The sequence below is a fragment of the Bos mutus genome, chromosome 6, assembly GCF_027580195.1.
Source record: "Bos mutus isolate GX-2022 chromosome 6, NWIPB_WYAK_1.1, whole genome shotgun sequence".
Classification (NCBI taxonomy): Eukaryota; Metazoa; Chordata; class Mammalia; order Artiodactyla; family Bovidae; genus Bos; species Bos mutus.
Window position 1 is genome coordinate 61,746,658 of NC_091622.1, and position 17,507 is coordinate 61,764,164.

At 40.4% G+C, this 17,507-nt stretch overlaps 1 protein-coding gene across 1 annotated transcript in view; it reads left to right on the plus strand.

The window, feature by feature from the left end:
* GRXCR1 (glutaredoxin and cysteine rich domain containing 1) overlaps nt 1-17,507 on the plus strand; it is a 133,992-nt gene that overhangs the window by 58,846 nt on the left and 57,639 nt on the right. Inside the window, exon 2 of the mRNA XM_070372936.1 lies at nt 8,981-9,223. Coding sequence (XP_070229037.1) covers nt 8,981-9,223 — 243 coding nt within the window. The remainder of the gene's footprint in view (nt 1-8,980; nt 9,224-17,507) is intronic.

Sequence of the window (17,507 nt, forward strand, 5' to 3'; positions counted from 1 at the left end):
ATCCAAGCAAATTTAAGTAGTAATTTAACTCATTAAAGATATTTATTTTATGACCATCATGTAATTATAAAGTTAAACTTTGCCATTCAAACTTAGGAGGTTGATGACTTGTGTGAATTTGGACTTGTTGATAATAATAATAGTGGTAATAGTACTATTGCTGTTGTGTGTCCAAAACATTTTGTAATAATGATATTAATAATAAATAAATAACATTTATTATTTATTATGTATCAGGATTCATGTTAAGGATTTTTTTATTCATTTAATCATTTAATCTTCACAATTTCCCATGAAGTAAGCATTGATGTCTATTTTACAAATAAAAAAACTGAGACTTAAAGAGATTAACTGCTACAAGATTATGCTGTTACTAAGAGATAGATTCAAACCAAGTCTTAATTCAGTGTATGCAGAAGAGGTCAGGAGGTATTTCTTGAGCATCTATGTACCAGGTCATATTCTGGGTTCTTGTGTACAAAATGAATTTCTGCTTTATTTGTGTGTGTGTATGTGTTCAGTCACTGAGTTATATCCAACTCTTTGTGACCCCATGGACTATGCATGCCAGACTCCTCTGTCCATGGGGTTCCCTAAGCAAAGATACTGAAGTGGGTTACCATTTCCTTCTCCAGAGGATCATTCCAGATCAGGGATCAAACCCATGTCTCCTGCATTGGCAGGCAGATTCTTTACCACTGAGCCACCAGGGAAGCCCTTGCTTTATTTAGGTTATGTTTTATTTGTTGAGATGATAAGCCAATAAACATACACAGTAATGTGCAGCAGCACTAAGTATTCTAAAAGAAAGAACTGCATTAGGGGATGGAGGGTCTATTTTACATGGGATGATGAGGGAGGTATGTCTGAGGAGGTGATATGTAACCAGAGACACTGGAATGAAGTGGAGGGAGGAGCAATGGGGATTGCTAGGATGGTCCCTCCGATAGTCCCTCTGTGGTACTATTCACTGCTCAGTTCTGGAATGGTGTGACCATTGGTTGGTTGTATTTAAGATGGTTGTGGAGTATCTTCCTAAGGCTGTAAGCAAGAATTTAGGAGGAAGACTCAGGTTAAAATTCTGGTTCTGCTCCATTTTCCTCTGAGGCATGTAGTCACCTTAAATTTACCTTCAAGTTTCAGTTACTTTGCCTATAAAATTTGGATAATAATCCTTATCTCTTATGATAGGTGAACATTACACATGTAAAGTTCCCCTCTGCAGGCCTGGAACTGTGTGTGTGTGTGTGTGTGTGTGTGTGTGTGTATACACACACAGGAATCATGCAGCAAATAGTAGTTATTATAGTTATTTTATAACCCGTGTCTTAAAAAGGAACATGAGAAGGTACTCATGGTGTTTGTGATCAAAGTGTGGGAGGGGGTATAGCATAGAAAATCACCATTTACCCTCAGAACTGAATAGGGAGTATGGTCAGAGTGGAGTCAGATTCAGAAACTAAGAGAAGAGAGGAGGACGGTGTGGATAAAGTGGGTTTTCACATCACAGTAGTTAAGTGAAATAATTCAAAAGGCACTTTGAAACAAGGCAGGCAGGAACTTATTTATTTATTTAAGTTTAATATTAAGAAGCATCTCAGAATACGCTTACAGCCACAGGGGTTTACAGAGTGGCACGAAGAGGGAGAGAGAGAGAGAGAATTCCTGCCCTTTACTAAGTAAGGCCCACATCCCTGCTTCCAAAGGCAAGTGTCTTGTATTTAAAATTGATTCCTGCAGCCAGTGGCTTGGCCCAATGCCTAATAATCAGGAAATCTGGGTCCAGTCCCAGCTAGCCCTCTGACATGCTGCATGGCTCTGAGCTAATCACTTCCCCTCTTTGCCTTCAGACAGAAAAAAAGGTCTCTGCACCTTGTCCATGTCAAAGGAATCTTTTTAGACTGAAATTAAAAAAGTTAAAAATGTCCCTCCTGGGATGTTGCTATTAAATGTGGGAGCATAATTTGGTAAAGAGACAAACCTCTTTAAATCATCAGTGTTATCTCACGGGCCTTGAATTAGTTCTACAGTGGTCTGTTTTGGCAATAACTTAATCCTGGGGCAGGGGTAACAAAGCAACAGCGTTGTTCAGGGGTTCTGCTTGGCTGGGTGGAAACACATGAACTTTGAAGTGTATGCATCTGGGCTCCAATTTTCTAATTTTGCTGTAACTTTAACTCCATCATCCTGTTGAGGACACTTATTCTCTCTGAACCTAGGTTTCTAGATCTATAAATAAATATACTAACATCATGTAAATTATTGGGAAGATTAAGTAAATGCAAAGTTATTAGCATTGCAGGAGACGTGGGTTAGATCTCTGAGTCAGGAAGTTCACCTGAAGGAGGGCATGGCAACCCCTCCAGTGTTCTTGCCTGGAGAATCCCCATGGATAGTGGAGCCTGGAGGGTTACAGTCCATGGGGTCACAGAGTTGGACAGAACTGAGCACGCACGCACATACACACTGCCATCAGCATTTTAAAATGTCAGTCTTTATTATATTTTTTAGTTTTGTTTAAGAATTGAATTCCTGGAATTGTCTAGGGACCTCAATTTCAGGAGATCTTGTCAAACCAGGGCCACCTGGACAGGCAAATGGTCAAGTGGAAATAACCCACCACATCTGCCCAAGCCTGCGGAGGTGAGTCTACACCAAGCTGACTCTATTGGGGAGCAGTGGGGACTAATTCTTGGCCTGAGGCGGTGGGACTTACAGTGGATGTGGGGTTCTAGAACTGTTCCTAGATGCCTAGATGACTACAAAACTTACTGTCTGACAGTGGTGATTGCCAGATAAGGTGCAGCTTGAAGATATATGTTGGCTATGTAGAAACCCTTCAGTATCATTCACAGCAAGTTCCCTCCCTTGACAACACATCTATCTTTGCTGCGGGTTGTTGTATGGCTTTGGGGCACCCTGAAGATTCATCTTTTTTTAATCAATGGAAAGGAGGCAATAGCTTGCCTTCACCTAGATTGACTCTCTCAGAACAGGCAGGCTGCAGATGCCAGTGGCTTCTTAGCGCTTTCTCAGACGCCTCCATCCTTCATTACGCTATTCCCATGGTAACACTGAGGAAGGGAGAAGAGGGACAGCTAACCACTGAGAGGCTATTTTTAGATTTCTGGCCAGATGCTTTGACAAATCTGTTGAGGGAAAGAAAATGAAGCAAGTGTAGAAGAGGATTATTTTCCCCCAAGACAATATCATTTAAAATTCATATGATAAAACTGGAAGCAACCTTGAGAAATCATTCAACCTGCTTCTACTTATAGAAAGATCTACTTTCAAATCATATAAAAAACTGTTCAATAAGATCATTTTTATTTACTTAATTACTTACACTTTATTTCCTACCTTGAATTTATCCCAGATTCAGTCTGAGTTTCCAGACCAAAGGAGTTGGGAATGAGAATGGAAATGATGGTTCACGGTGTGGATTACACAACCCTGAGAGCATCATTCGTTTCAGTTGAGTTCAGTTCAGTCGCTCAGTCGTGTCCGACTCTTTTCGACCCCATGAATCGCAGCACGCCGGGCCTCCCTGTCCATTACCGACTCCCAGAGTTCACTCAAACTCACGTCCATCGAGTCGGTGATGCCATCCAGCCATCTCATCCTCTGTCGTCCCCTTCTCCTCCTGCCCCCAATTCCTCCAAGCATCAGAGTCTTTTCCAATGAGTCAGCTCTTCGCATGAGGTGGCCAAAGTATTGGAGTTTCATCTTCAGCATCATTCCTTCCAAAGAAATCCCAGGGCTGATCTCCTTCAGAATGGACTGGTTGGATCTCCTTGCAGTCCAAGAGACTTTCAAGAGTCTTCTCCAACACCACAGTTCAAAAGCATCAATTCTTCGGCGCTCAGCCTTCTTCACAGTCCAACTCTCACATCCATACATTACCACAGGAAAAACCATAGCCTTGACTAGATGGACCTTTGTTGGCAAAGTAATGTCTCTGCTTTTGAATATGCTATCTAGGTTTGTCATAACTTTCCTTCCGAGGAGTAAGCGTCTTTTAATTTCATGGCTGCAGTCACCATCTGCAGTGATTTTGGAGCCCCCCAAAATAGAGTCTGACACTGTTTCCACTGTTTCCCCATTTATTTCCCATGAAGTGGTGGAACCGGATGCCATGATCTTAGTTTTCTGAATGTTGAGCTTTAAGCCCACTTTTTCACTCTCCTCTTTCACTTTCACCAAGAGGCTTTTTAGTTCCTCTTCACTTTCTGCCATAAGGGTGGTGTCATCTGCATATCTGAGGCTATTGATATTTCTCCTGGCAATCTTGATTCCAGCTTGTTCTTCCTCCAGCCCAGATTTTCTCATGATGTACTCTGCATAGAAGTTAAATAAGCAGGGTGAGAATATACAGCCTTGATGTACTCCGTTTCCTATTTGGACCCAGTCTGTTCCATATCCAGTTCTAACTGTTGCTTCCTGACTTGCATACAGATTTCTCAAGAGGCAGGTCAGGTGATCTGGTATTCCCATCTCTTCCAGAATTTTCCACAGTTCATTGTGGTCCACACAGTCAAAGGCTTTGGCATAGTCAATAAAGCAGAAATAGATGTTTTTCTGGAACTCTCTTGCTTTTTCTATGATCCAGCAGATGTTGGCAATTTGATCTCTGGTTCCTCTGCCTTTTCTAAAACCAACTTGAACATCAGGAAGTTCACGGTTCACGTATTGCTGAAGCCTGGCTTGGAGAATTTTGAGCATTACTTTACTAGCGTGTGAGATGAGTGCAGTTGTGCGGTAGTTTGAGCATTATTTGGCATTGCCTCTATACTAATAATGACACTGTTGTTGAGCCTCCCAGGTAGCTCAGCAGTAAAGAATCTGCCAGCCAATGCAGGAGACAAGAGTTTGATCCCCTGGAGAAGGAAATAGCAACCCGCTGCAGTATTCTTATCTGGGAAATCCCATGGAGGAGCCTGGTGGGCTATAGTCCACGGGGTTCCAAAGAGACAGACAAGACTTAGCGACTAAACAACTAGAGCAAAAATGGCACTTGCTAGGTTTGTGCAAATATCTGCTTCACTTATTTTTAAAATATGTAAACCCCTCCCATACTCCTTAAAAACCTTCAGAAATTTCTCATTGCTTTTAGGTTAAAGGCCATAGATCTTTAAAGTGTCTGTAAAATACATCTATTGATCCTATATACATGTCCAAAATCATTCAGTATTATTATAATTCTCCTTCTTTGTGTTTCACCTAAGACTTTCTTTCAGAATCTCAAACATGCCATCTTCCTCCACGTCAACCTCTTTACACTTGTCTATGATATTTTGCCTCATGCTCTCTACCTAGTTAATTTTTGTAACTTCTTATCCTTTTAATCAGAGCTCAAATACCAGAAAATGCTTTCTTAACCTCTAAACAAAAAAGACCCTTCTGCCATAGCCTCTTCTAACAACTTGTGCATTTCCTTTGCAGCACTTACCAGCTTATAATTCTATATTTATTTATGTAACATTTTAGGTTTTTCTAAAATTACTTTAAACTATGAGCTCCATGTTGTTAGGAAATTATTTTGTTTGGTCACCATTATATATCTGCTGCTGCTAAGTCACTTCAGTCGTGTCCAACTCTGTGCAACCCCATAGACAGCAGCCCACCAGGCTTCCCATCCCTGGGATTCTCCAGGCAAGAACACTGGAGTGGGTTGCCATTGCCTTCTCCAGTGCATGAAAGTGGAAAGTGAAAAAATGAAAGTGAAGTCGCTCAGTCGTGTCTGACTCTTAGCGACCTCATGGACTGCAGCCTACTAGGCTCCTCTGTCCATGGGATTTTCCAGGCAAGAGTACTGGAGTGGGGTGACATTGCCTTCTCCATTATATATCTAGTGCCTAGTATATATTGGCAACTTATTCTAATGACTGTGTAAATGACTAGCAGTTATTTTAAAAGGACATTAACCTAGGTTTTCTGTCAAGTCAAACTGTCTATGTGACTTACCAGGGCTCCTCAAAATAGAATGTGCACCCAGATTTCTCAGAAAACTTGTTAAAGAGCAGATTCTGATTCAGTAGATTTGGGCTGCAGCTCATGATTCTGCATTTCCAACTGGTGTCTAACTAGTTCTAGAACTTGGTTGCACACTGAAATTGCCATGTGCTGTGTGCTCAGTAGCTTCAGTCGTGTTTGACTCTTTGCGACCCTATGGACTGAAGCCCTCCAAGCTCCTCTGTCCATGGGATTCTCCTGGCAGGAATACTGGAGTGGGTTGCCATTCCCTTCTCCAGGAGATCTTCCTGAGTCAGGGATCAAACCCATGTCTCCTGTGTCTTCTGCATTGCAGTGAATTCTTTACTGCTGAGCCACTGGGGAAGCCAGAAATTGCCATAGGAATTTTTAAAAAAAACTTCAATTTTGAAATCCCACCCTGTGATTCTGATTTAATTGGTATGTGCTTGGCCTGGGCTTTAGGGATTTTTAAAAGTTCCCTAGTTTATTCTAATATCAAATACTATTGTAGAATCATTGATTTCAGGCAACAAAGCTAATTCTCAACAATAGCTGTATAGGAATATTTTTGTTACCCTTTGCATTAGACAGCATTTAACATGGCCACCAAATAAGGATTCATGGTGTTACTGTTTCTTAAATGTATATTTCTTAGAGACACATAGGAAAGTGGTACCAAGCATTTGTTTCCTGGCAGAGAGAATCCTATGTGAGTCTGTTGTGGTGGTAGCAGAATGGTCCAATCTTAAACTTCCCCATTTCTTCACATAGGGGAGCTGTATTTCTTATCAAATATTTAAAACAATAAGTATACTATTCAAAGAAGTGAAGCATTTTGGTAGAAACAAATGCAGCTATAAGTCTTTGCAGCCAGAGGAACAATGCATAATTACCCAGATAATATCATTAGGAAGAAGAGAACCTTAGTGCTCTTCCAAAAGCTGCAACATTTACTGTGAGTTCAATGATTCCCAGCATGTCCATAAATGTATGAAGAGAATCCAGAGGCTCTTGGGCACTTGGTTACCCTCTTTGAAGATCAATGCTTCTTAATCTAAAGCATAGTAAAAATCCTCCTTTTTGTATTATTAATTTCACTAATGTTTTCCACTGATTTGTTTTTGCTTGTGGTTTTAATCTTAAAAGTTCCACAATGTGGATTGTAATATTTTTGCAGTTATAACTTAACACAGTACTTTATTTTAAGCCCTGCAGTAGTTGTTTTCTTATTTTCTCTTACTTAATCTACTCATCAAATATGTTTGGTATCTACTGCTATTATCACATTCTACAGATGCGGAAACTGAGCTAAATGGCTCAGTAACTTCTCAGAGACACAGATGGCCAGAGACATTGTCCAGGAACATATGATATAACTCCTCGGGACTCTCTCCTTTCCAGCGTTAATAAATTTCCGGTCTTTAAGCCAAATTCAGCCTTCAGTGATATTGGTCCAAGGGTCTCAATATATTTTTTAATGAGGTGCTACTATTTAGAAAGCAGAAAATTTCTTATGAAAATCCAGATGTCAGGTTTATATTTACAATAATCTTATCTGACAACACTAAGTGACATGACTGAAATCCTGAAATTGCCTGAAGCTGAGCTCTGTTTTTTCCTTTTCAAATGACACTCTTCCTGCCTCTCACTAGCACCTACCTCTTTTACTCCTGGCCTGCTCCAGTATTCATGACACAGGCTTTGCCCCTCCAGAGCTCTGGTTTTCAACTCAGCCTCTAAATTCTGTTGAGGGAAGAAATGATTCTTATGTCTTTAGTGCATTTTACCATCAGGAAAAACAAAATGTCCTCTTTCTCAGTGAGGTGTAGACCATTGCATTGCCATCTTCATCACTTCATACCTTTTTAGGACTACCTGTGTGTTTGCATCTGGCTGAGTGGTTCAATTTCGTTGAATACAAAATTGTGGAGCTTAGTATCCTACCTTCTGGTTCTACTAGTTAGCTGTTTGGAGTGGTTTCCAATCAAAGTTTTGATTTCACAGGAGTTTACAAGTTGTGTGGTTGTCTTTCAACAACTGTAGCCCCGTGGAGACTCACGTATCCACGTGAGTCTTGAACTTAGGATATGTAGTTGGGTTCTGTTCAGCCTCCTTCAAGTAAGACTATGCTAAAGAGGAAGAGGATGATGTTGTCCTGGTGATGTCAGGACCACCTAGCTGATATGTGGCCTGCAGTGTCAGCAGGGTTTCGCAGGATTGCAGTCACTGATTTCTAATGTAGCAGGAAACACAGACAAAAAAGGATTCTCTTAGGAGTCTTCACCTTGGTTTTGAGAGTTGTTTGCCTCTGTTGCAGGGTACTATTTCCTTTATTCCTTTCCTTGTCTGGCTTTTACCTGCTGCCCACCTTGGTCTTGGTTTCTATACACTCTCTCTGAGCCACTCAACGTTTTTTCCTAGTGGTGGAGACCTCTCACTGCACATGGAAGCCTGTCACTCAGCAGAACTCATGCACACACACTTAAACCTCAGAACAGCCCTATGATATAGGGTCTTTTACTCTCAGGAAATTGTGGCTCAAAAAACCTTAAAATTTGGTAAGTTGATTAGGAGAAGAATTTTCAAATGGTTAAATTTTAATGTTGACTATTCTGTCCCATGTTTTACTTTGGGTACAAGAGGCCACTATCATAATTGAATGATGTCTACAAAAGATGAGAAAAGTAATTTTACCATTCCTTATTTCATCACATGTCGTGCCATGTGAGACATCATCAATTTTAAGGAACACCATTATCTGATATACTACTAAGAAGAGAAAAAAATACTGTCAATTAAATTATGTCATCTAAATTATGTTGATTGTCATTTGTATTGCAATTATAAATGTTCTAAAATATAAAGACATGTCTTAGAATTGACAAATATGGTACTTATTCAACTTGTACACATTTAACGTGTAAGTCATTGGCTGAAATGTTAATTGTCTTAAAATAATGAGAAGAAAGCAAATGCAAAATATTTACTCTATAATGTTTTCCTTCAGCAACCATCAACTGAGCTGGAATTTGACCGGGTAGTGATTTATACCACTTGCCTTCGTGTGGTACGGACGACGTTTGAAAGGTGTGAACTGGTTAGAAAGATCTTCCAGAACCATCGAGTCAAATTTGAAGAGAAAAACATTGCTTTGAATGGTGACTATGGAAAAGAGTTAGATGAACGATGCCGGCGGGTTTCTGAAGCTCCTTCCCTCCCTGTTGTGTTCATTGATGGCCATTATCTAGGGGTAAGTGTCTGCTAAGGAAAATCTTTTTTATTGAACCCAACCAGTGTTGATACCCTTTCACTTTTCACTTTCATGCACTGGAGAAGGAAATGGCAATCCACTCCAGTGTTCTTGCCTGGAGAATCCCAGAAACGGCAGAGCCTGGTGGCCTGCCGTCTCTGGGGCTGCACAGAGTCGGACATGATTGAAGCGACTTAGCAGCAGCAGCAGCAACAGCAGTGTTGATAGAAATCTGCAAACCTATGACAAAGCAACTTGCATCATAGCTACCAGCATACTTACTGATTTTCGGAGTTCAATCCAGCAGTTTTGAGGCACTTACTTCTATCCCAAATGATGTATCATTACAGTGTTCATCCCTACAGAGTCATAGTGAGACAAAATCAGCATGGAATTGTCTTTTTGAATAGAAATACATTTTAAAAATGGTTAGTTGACTTGAGTTTTTAATTGAGAAGCTTGACATATGGGATAAAAACTTTTTTTAAGTGCAGGTAAGAAAAATGGAATATGAGATATGCATTTGTGAATTCTCCTATACTACATCATTAAGCACTCAATTTCCTACTTAATGAAACTGAGATGACAGTCATGAAATGAAATCAATAAGAAATAGGGCCTGTAGCCAGAATTTTATCTGCTTGTTGTTTAAAATGATTCTTGATTTGAGGAATGCAGGAGTGTGAGACACAAATGCAGGCTTACAGTGAGCAGAGTGGAGAATTCCCAGAGCAGCAAAAAACACGACTCCTCCATTGCTCTCTGAATAACACTGTTAGCATAATAACCCCCATCCATCTATGAATGTGTGTCATCGGTAAGAAGCCCAAGAAGGGGGCGCTGGAGGGGACACTTTAGAGAGAGGGAGAGCAAAGAGCTGAGGGACGCCAGTGGCTGGGAGGTAAGGCTGACAAGGTCACTGATCAGAGAACAAAAAAAGTGAATTGCAATAATTAATTTACATGGCATTCTGTATTTTTCTTGATATTTCTGGTGCCTTGAGTGTAGTGAGAAATCAGTACATATTAATTTTTCAAATCTGGTCTTAACTTTCAGGTTTTAGGGAAAGTTAGAAAAAGCCAGAGATTTTTCTTAGCAGGAAATGCTCCTGTTTGTTACAGGGAGCTTGCATCTGATGTCCTGTCTAGAGCCGTGGCTGTTAGAGGCAGTCTGCCATCTTATGGCAAGATTAATGCAGAAAAGCCATGACTCACTAGCTATGACATCATGCAGTCTTACTTTCAACCAGAGCTGGACACAGATTGATTCTGAACGAGAAGAATTTTGATTGAAGTATTGCGCCTGAGGTCCCAGAAACCCACAGCAGTGGAGCCCGAGGTCCCAGAAACCCACGACAATGGTACAGATAATAATGACAGATAAATACATAGATTTTAAAAAGCACTATAGTATACTTTCAGCTCACATGTGTTATCTCATCTAACCATCAGTCTAACTTTAGAAATGAACTCTCTGGAACACTGGTTAAAAGGCAAGATAGCCTTGGAGTCAGGCAGCATTGTTCTGATACTTCTAATGCTGGGAAATGTATAAATCACTCTGTACCTGGTTTCCTCTTTTGTATGAGAATAATAGTAGAACTTTTCTTAGGCTAATGGTGAGGGTTTTATTATATACGTATGCATTATATTATTTTATTATTATGCACATGTGTGTGTGCAGGGTCGCTTAGTCGTGTCCACCTCTCTGAGGCCCCATGGACTGTAGAGTGCCAGGTTCCTCTGTCCATGGAATTTTCCAGATAAGAATACTGAAGTGGGTTGCCGTTTTCTACTCGAGAGGATCTTCCTGACCCTGAAATTGAAACACATCTCTTGTGTCCTCTGCATTGGCAAGAGGGTTTTTTTTTTTTTTTTTAATCACTAGGGCCACCTGGGAAGCCCCATTATTATATAACTATATGTATCAGTTATATAATGATATAAAATATTATTCAGTTCATATGGTTGGATCAAAGTATGTTTTTAATAAATAGTAGCAATTTTCATCCCTGTTTTGAAAAAGAGAATATTCTTTTGCTCCAAGTAACATAGCTGGGTAGATGGCAGGGCCAGGACTCCATGTTAGGTCAGTCCAATTCCCCAAACCCTTGTACTTTGGCACATCACCTCAAGGAAAGTAATTGTTGTTAGTTTGTTTGCTGCTGTATTCTTAGCACCTTGAACAGAGTTTGTCACAAAGCTCTCAAAAACATACATTACATGGCTGTAGGAATGATGCTATATTGTCTCTTCATAGTCTTTCCTTAAGATATTCTTCCACAAGGGAAAAAAATCTGAAGAACATATCCACACTGGGAAGGAAATCACTGGTAAAAGGTTGTGAGATTTGCTTTTTAAACTGGGAAAAAATTCTTCTGACAATGTAAGATATTTCTCACTGTGGTGTTTTAAGTTCTGTGAAACTGCACAGTTGATCTTAGTGGGTGATCACTAAGATCACTTAGTGGTCAATAAGCTTGGCCCACCCACTGCTCTGATTTTAACCATGCTCATCTTCCTACTTCTCAGTCTAACCTGCCCAAGTGCCTCTCCTGTTGTGTGTCCTTCAGTTTCAGGGATAGAGGGAGAGCATGACAGACAAAGGAGGTTGAGTGCGGAGTTCTTTCTCAATGACTTTGTCTCTGTGATCACTTTATTACACACAAAGTAACCTAGAGGTAGAAGAATCACACATGCTACTCTGTTGCTTCTGAAATTTGAAGCTGATTCCCCAAGTCTGAAGAGAGGTCAGACACAGAGATGTTCCACCCCCGCCCCCCTCCCCGCTTTCTTTTTCTGATAAAAGAGGAATTACTTCTAGATTTATAATTCAAAACGGAGATAAACAGTCCAAAACCACTTACATAACAAACTGCCCTCCTCCTGCAGTAGCCACTTTATTTAGATTCCATGCACAATTGCAAATAGAGGACATTGTTGGGCTTGTAGAACCTTTTCCCTATTTGTGCATCTGAAATGGAAGGATGCCCTCTGCTGGGTTTTGGCATGTGGTGAAGCATAATTCTGGAAGAGGATGAGAAACTGATGTTGGTAGTTTCCTTAACATCTGTGATGTTTTAAACAGTTATATAGAACCACTTGATTTACTTAACATTTAAGTAAATGAGAAAAATCAAGATGTGTGAATCAGCTGCACAAATACAAGTGCCTTTAAGGATGGAGAGAGAGAGAAACAGCCAGAGCCAGAGAATGAAGTAGATGCAAACAGAGGAGTATGGAGACAAAGTGTGGGAGAACATGAGATGGAAAGGGAGACGAAAAGGACAAGTCACGCTACCCTATTTTACTGCCACAGACTCAGGGTGGGTGGTGCCAAAGGAGCTCAGTTGTTTTCGTTGAAGGGAAGCTATCAGGGCTCCATCCGAGGGCAAGAATGGAAACGTTGACAAGGATGCTCTTTTTGTCTGATGACTCTCTTCCCCAGCCAAACTGAAACCTGAAGACGGAAATAATGGAACAGTCAAGGGAGAGAAATTACTTTAGAAAGAAGATCTACACAGCCCTGTGATGCTCAGTGGTAGAAGGGGAGTTGGTGGAGGTAGAAGCAAATTCAGCTTGGAACTTCCCTGGAGTTGCTATTGTTGTTCAGTCATTCAGTCGTGTCCAACTCTTTGTGACCCCATGGACTGCAGCACGTCAGGCTTCCCTGTCCATCACCATCTCCCGGAGCTTGCTCAAACCCATGTCCATTGAGTCGGTGATGCCATCCAACCATCTTGTCCTCTCTTGTCCCCTTCTCCTTCTGCCCTCGATCTTTCCCAGCATCAGGGTATTTTCCAATGAGTCAGCTCTTCATCAGGTGACCATAGTACTGGAGCTTCAGCTTCGGCATCAGTCCTTCCAATGAACATTCAGGATTGATTTCCTTTAGGATTGACTGATTTGATCTCCTTGCAGTCCAAGGGACTCTCTTGGACTTTTCCAACGCCACATTTCAAAAGCATCAATTCTTCGGTGCTCTGCCTTCTTTATGGTCCAACTCTCACATTCATACACGACCACTGGAAAAACCATAGATTTAACCATAAGGACCTTTGCTGGCAAAGTCCTTGGAATAAGTGTCCTGTTGTTTTTGACATCAGAAAATCTTGATGTGAAAAGATTATGTCCCAATAGTTTGGACATAAATAATCTTATAAATTCCAGTTGGAAATGAGTTAGAAATTATGTCTTGATTATGGACCAACCAAAAACCTCTACAGTAAGAGTCCACAAAATCCACATTGGAACATAGCTATGAAACATGTAGAATGAATCCTACATGGATTCCAAAATCCACATTGGAACATAGCTGTGAAACATGTAAAATGAAACAGGGGCCTCCTCTCTAACAGAGAGAGGAATGGAAAGGCTGTTGGTCTAGAGGGGTCTCTGAAATTAGCTGATATTGAGTTGTGACTGCTTGGAAATTCTGTATCTATTTAAAGTACTATTTTATTCAATTTAGGAATGAAGAAATTATTATTGAGCATTGCTAGTAGACACACTAGAAATATAGACTCTAGGCTAGTTTAGAGACTACTTCCAACACTTCTCTGCAGAAATGGGTCACCAAGGAAGCCTTTGCCACCATCTGGAAGTGACCAGCTCTAGTAACTTGTTGTCTTTGCCACGGTCCTCACCAGCAAAATAGATGATGTATTCTCCACCCTTCTTTCTACAAAATTCTCTTCCTAAGTAAAGTCTTGAGTGATGTGTATCTGTTTGTGGTCAATAAATAAGTCACACTTGAAAGCAGCAAGAGAAAATGGGAAATGTGCTTTGTAGGTTTCTAGCCTCTACATCCCGATATTCTCTCTGTAGCACAGGAAGACAGTCTATAAAGTGATGGGGTAGGTTACTGAGTGAGACAAACCATAGTATCTGCTGGATATGCTGCTTTTATTTAGTTTTATTTTAACCAGCTTTATTGAAGTACACTTTACATTTAATAAATTGTACGCATTTAAATTGTACAGTTTAACAAATGTGTACACCCATGTATCTACAAACACATCCAAAATATACAGCATTACCATAAGCCCTCAAATATTCTTCATGTCATTTAGTAGTTAATCCCTTCCTCCTGGCCCAGTCACCTGCTAAACATGGGTCTTTGTCTTAACATAGTTTTCTATTCTTCTAATGTCTATGTCTGGTTTCATGATCAGGGTAGTGATGCCCTCATTCAAGTGAGTTTGCAAGTACTGTAGCCTCTGGAATTTTCATGTCTGGTTCTCTTTAATCCTTGATATAGAGCACCATAGCCATTTGACATCCCTTTTCTGTTTTGTGAAAGACTTCTTATACACTGCTATGTAGTGTGGGTCTGCTGTGGATGAATTCTTTCAGTATTTAAAAGTCTGAAAAGTTTTTATTTCATCTTTATCTTTAAGAAATATTTTTGCTGGATATAGAATTATAGGTTGGATTTTTTTCCAGTAGTTTAGAGGTGTTGGTCCTCTATCTTCTCACATTACTTCTAATAAAACATATGCTGTTTCCCTGATCTTTATTTCTTGGTTTGTAACATGTCTTCTTCATCACTGCCAACCCCAACTGCTTTTAAGCTTCTCTGTTTATCACCAGATTTGAGAACCTCAATTATGGTATGTCTTGGTGTAACTTTCTTCATTTTTCTTTTGCTTAGGGTTCAAGGAGATTCTTGAATCAGTTGTTTTATTAGTTTTTATCAAATGTGAAAAACTTTCAGCTATTTTTTAAATGTTATTTTTATTTTCCCTTCTTTCTCTCTTTTTTTCAGAGGCTTTAATTACATCCCTATCAGGCTGCTTGAAGTAGCTCCATAGCTTACTTCATTTCATTTTGGGTACTTTCTATTGCTATGTCTCCTGGATTCCTAGTCTTTTCTTATGTAATATGTAATCTTCTATTACTCCCATCTGTGTGTTTTTTTTTTAATCTCAGATACTGTAATTTTTATCTTTAGACATTTGATTTCTTTATTTTTTTTTTTTTTTTTAATTTTGAGGGGCAAGACCCAAGTCCTGACCCTAAGTGACAGATCCAAGGATCACAAACAACCACGCCCCAGTGGAGTCTTAACTTCCTCCGGTCTGGGCCCCTTTGCCACTTTCAACCACGGACTTTTTCTGATTTCTTTAAAAAACGTATTTTTCATGTCTCTGCTTAACATGTTCAATATGTTTTTTTAGCTTTTTGATCATATAATAACTTTTAATCTGTTTAACAGTTTCATTATCTGTGTCAGTTCTGGGTTGGTTTTGAAATTCTGAGTACTGTTTTCCACTTCTTTCCCTTCCTGGTAATTTTTGCTTGAATTCCATATACCTGGTTGGATAAAAGTATTTTTATTGGGATATTTTTGTATTCAAAAAAAAAAAAAAAAATATATATATATATATGTATATGTATATATCCTTGTGCTTTTTGCTGAAAGGCAGTCATGTTACTTGGAAATAGTTTGCTATTTTGGGTTTGTTATTAAGATTTTCTAGGTGTCTCAGTTCAGTTCAGTCACTCAGTTGTGTCTGACTCTTTGCAACCCCATGGACTGCAGCACGCCAGGCCTCCCTGTCCATCGCCAACTTCTGGAGTTTTCTCAAACTCATGTCCATTGAGTTGGTGATGCCATCCAACCATACAAAACTAATTATTCCTTAGTATTACTTTGCCAACAAAGGTCCATCTAGTCAAGGCTATGGTTTTCCCAGTGGTCATGTATGGATGTGAGAGTTGGACTGTGAAGAAAGCTGAGTGCTGAAGAATTGATGCTTTTGAACTGTGGTGTTGGAGAAGACTCTTTCAAGTCCCTTGGACTGCAAGGAGATCCAATTAGTCCATCCTAAAGGATATGGGTCCTGGGTGTTCATTGGAAGGACTGATGCTGAAGCTGAAACTCCAATACTTCAGCCACCTCATGCGGAGAGTTGACTCATTGGAAAAGACCCTGATGCTGGGAGGGATTCGAGACAGGAGGAGAAGGGGATGACAGAGGATGAGATGGTTGGATGGCATCATTGACTCCATGGACATCAGTTCAGTTCAGTCGCTCAGTTGTGTCTGACCCTTTGCGACCCCATGAATCGCAGTATGCCAGGCCTCCCTGTCCATCACCAACTCCCGGAGTTCACCCAAACTCATGTCCATTGAGTTGGTGATGCCATCCAGCCATCTCGTCCTCTGTCGTCCCCTTCTCCTCCTGCCCCCAATTCCTCCCAGCATCAGAGTCTTTTCCAATGAGTCAACTCGTCGCATGAGGTGGCCGAAGTATTGGAGTTTCAGCTTCAGCATTAGCCCTTCCAATGAACACCCAGGACTGATCTCCTTTAGGATGGACTGGTTGGATCTCCTTGCAGTCCAAGGGACTTTCAAGAGTCTTCTCCAACACCACAGTTCAAAAGCATCAATTCTTTGGCACTCAGCTTTCTTCACAGTCCAACTCTCACATCCATACATGACCACTGGAAAAACCATAGCCTTGACTAGATGGACCTTTGTTGGCAAAGTAATATTTCTGCTTTTCAATATGCTATCTAGGTTGGTCATAACTTTCCTTCCAAGGAGTAAAAGTCTTTTAATTTCATGGCTGCAATCACCATCTGCAGTGATTTAGAGTCCAAAAAAATAAAGTCTGACAGTTTCCACTGTTTCCCTGTCTGTCTGCCATGAAGTGATGGGACCAGATGAGTTTGGGTAAACTCCAGGAGTTGATGATGGACAAGGAGGCCTGGCGTACTGTGATTCATGGGGTCGCAGAGTCGGACATGACTGAGCGACTGAACTGAACTGAACTGAACTGATGGGGCTGTGATCTTTTGATAACTTTACTCAATACCCCAGTCTGGCTGGTGAAAACAGGTGGTATTCCCAACCCTTCCCCCCAATACTGTCACTTTTCATACTTTCAGGTGGTTCTTTGCTGGCCTTGAGTAGTTTCCTTACATGGATGTACTAAACATTACTCTGCTGAACTCAAGCTGGGCCCTCTGCCCATCTCTGGAGTTCTCTGTGAAGCTCTTTACTCTCTGTCCTATGAACGCTAGCCATCTTAGCTTCCTGGGCTCTAGGTCTATTTCCTTAACTCAAGGAATCTACCTGGTTCTGTTTAAACTCCCCCTTCTTGAATATAACTTGAATAGCTATTATGATAATAAGCCTGGGAGTCCATAGAACTCACTCATTTACTCCCTGCCTCTCAGAGGTGATAGTTCTTTGTTGTTTAATGTTTACTACCATATAAACAATCCATTAAAAATCAATGTGCTGTGCTTGTGCTCAGTCGCTCAGTTGTGTCTGAC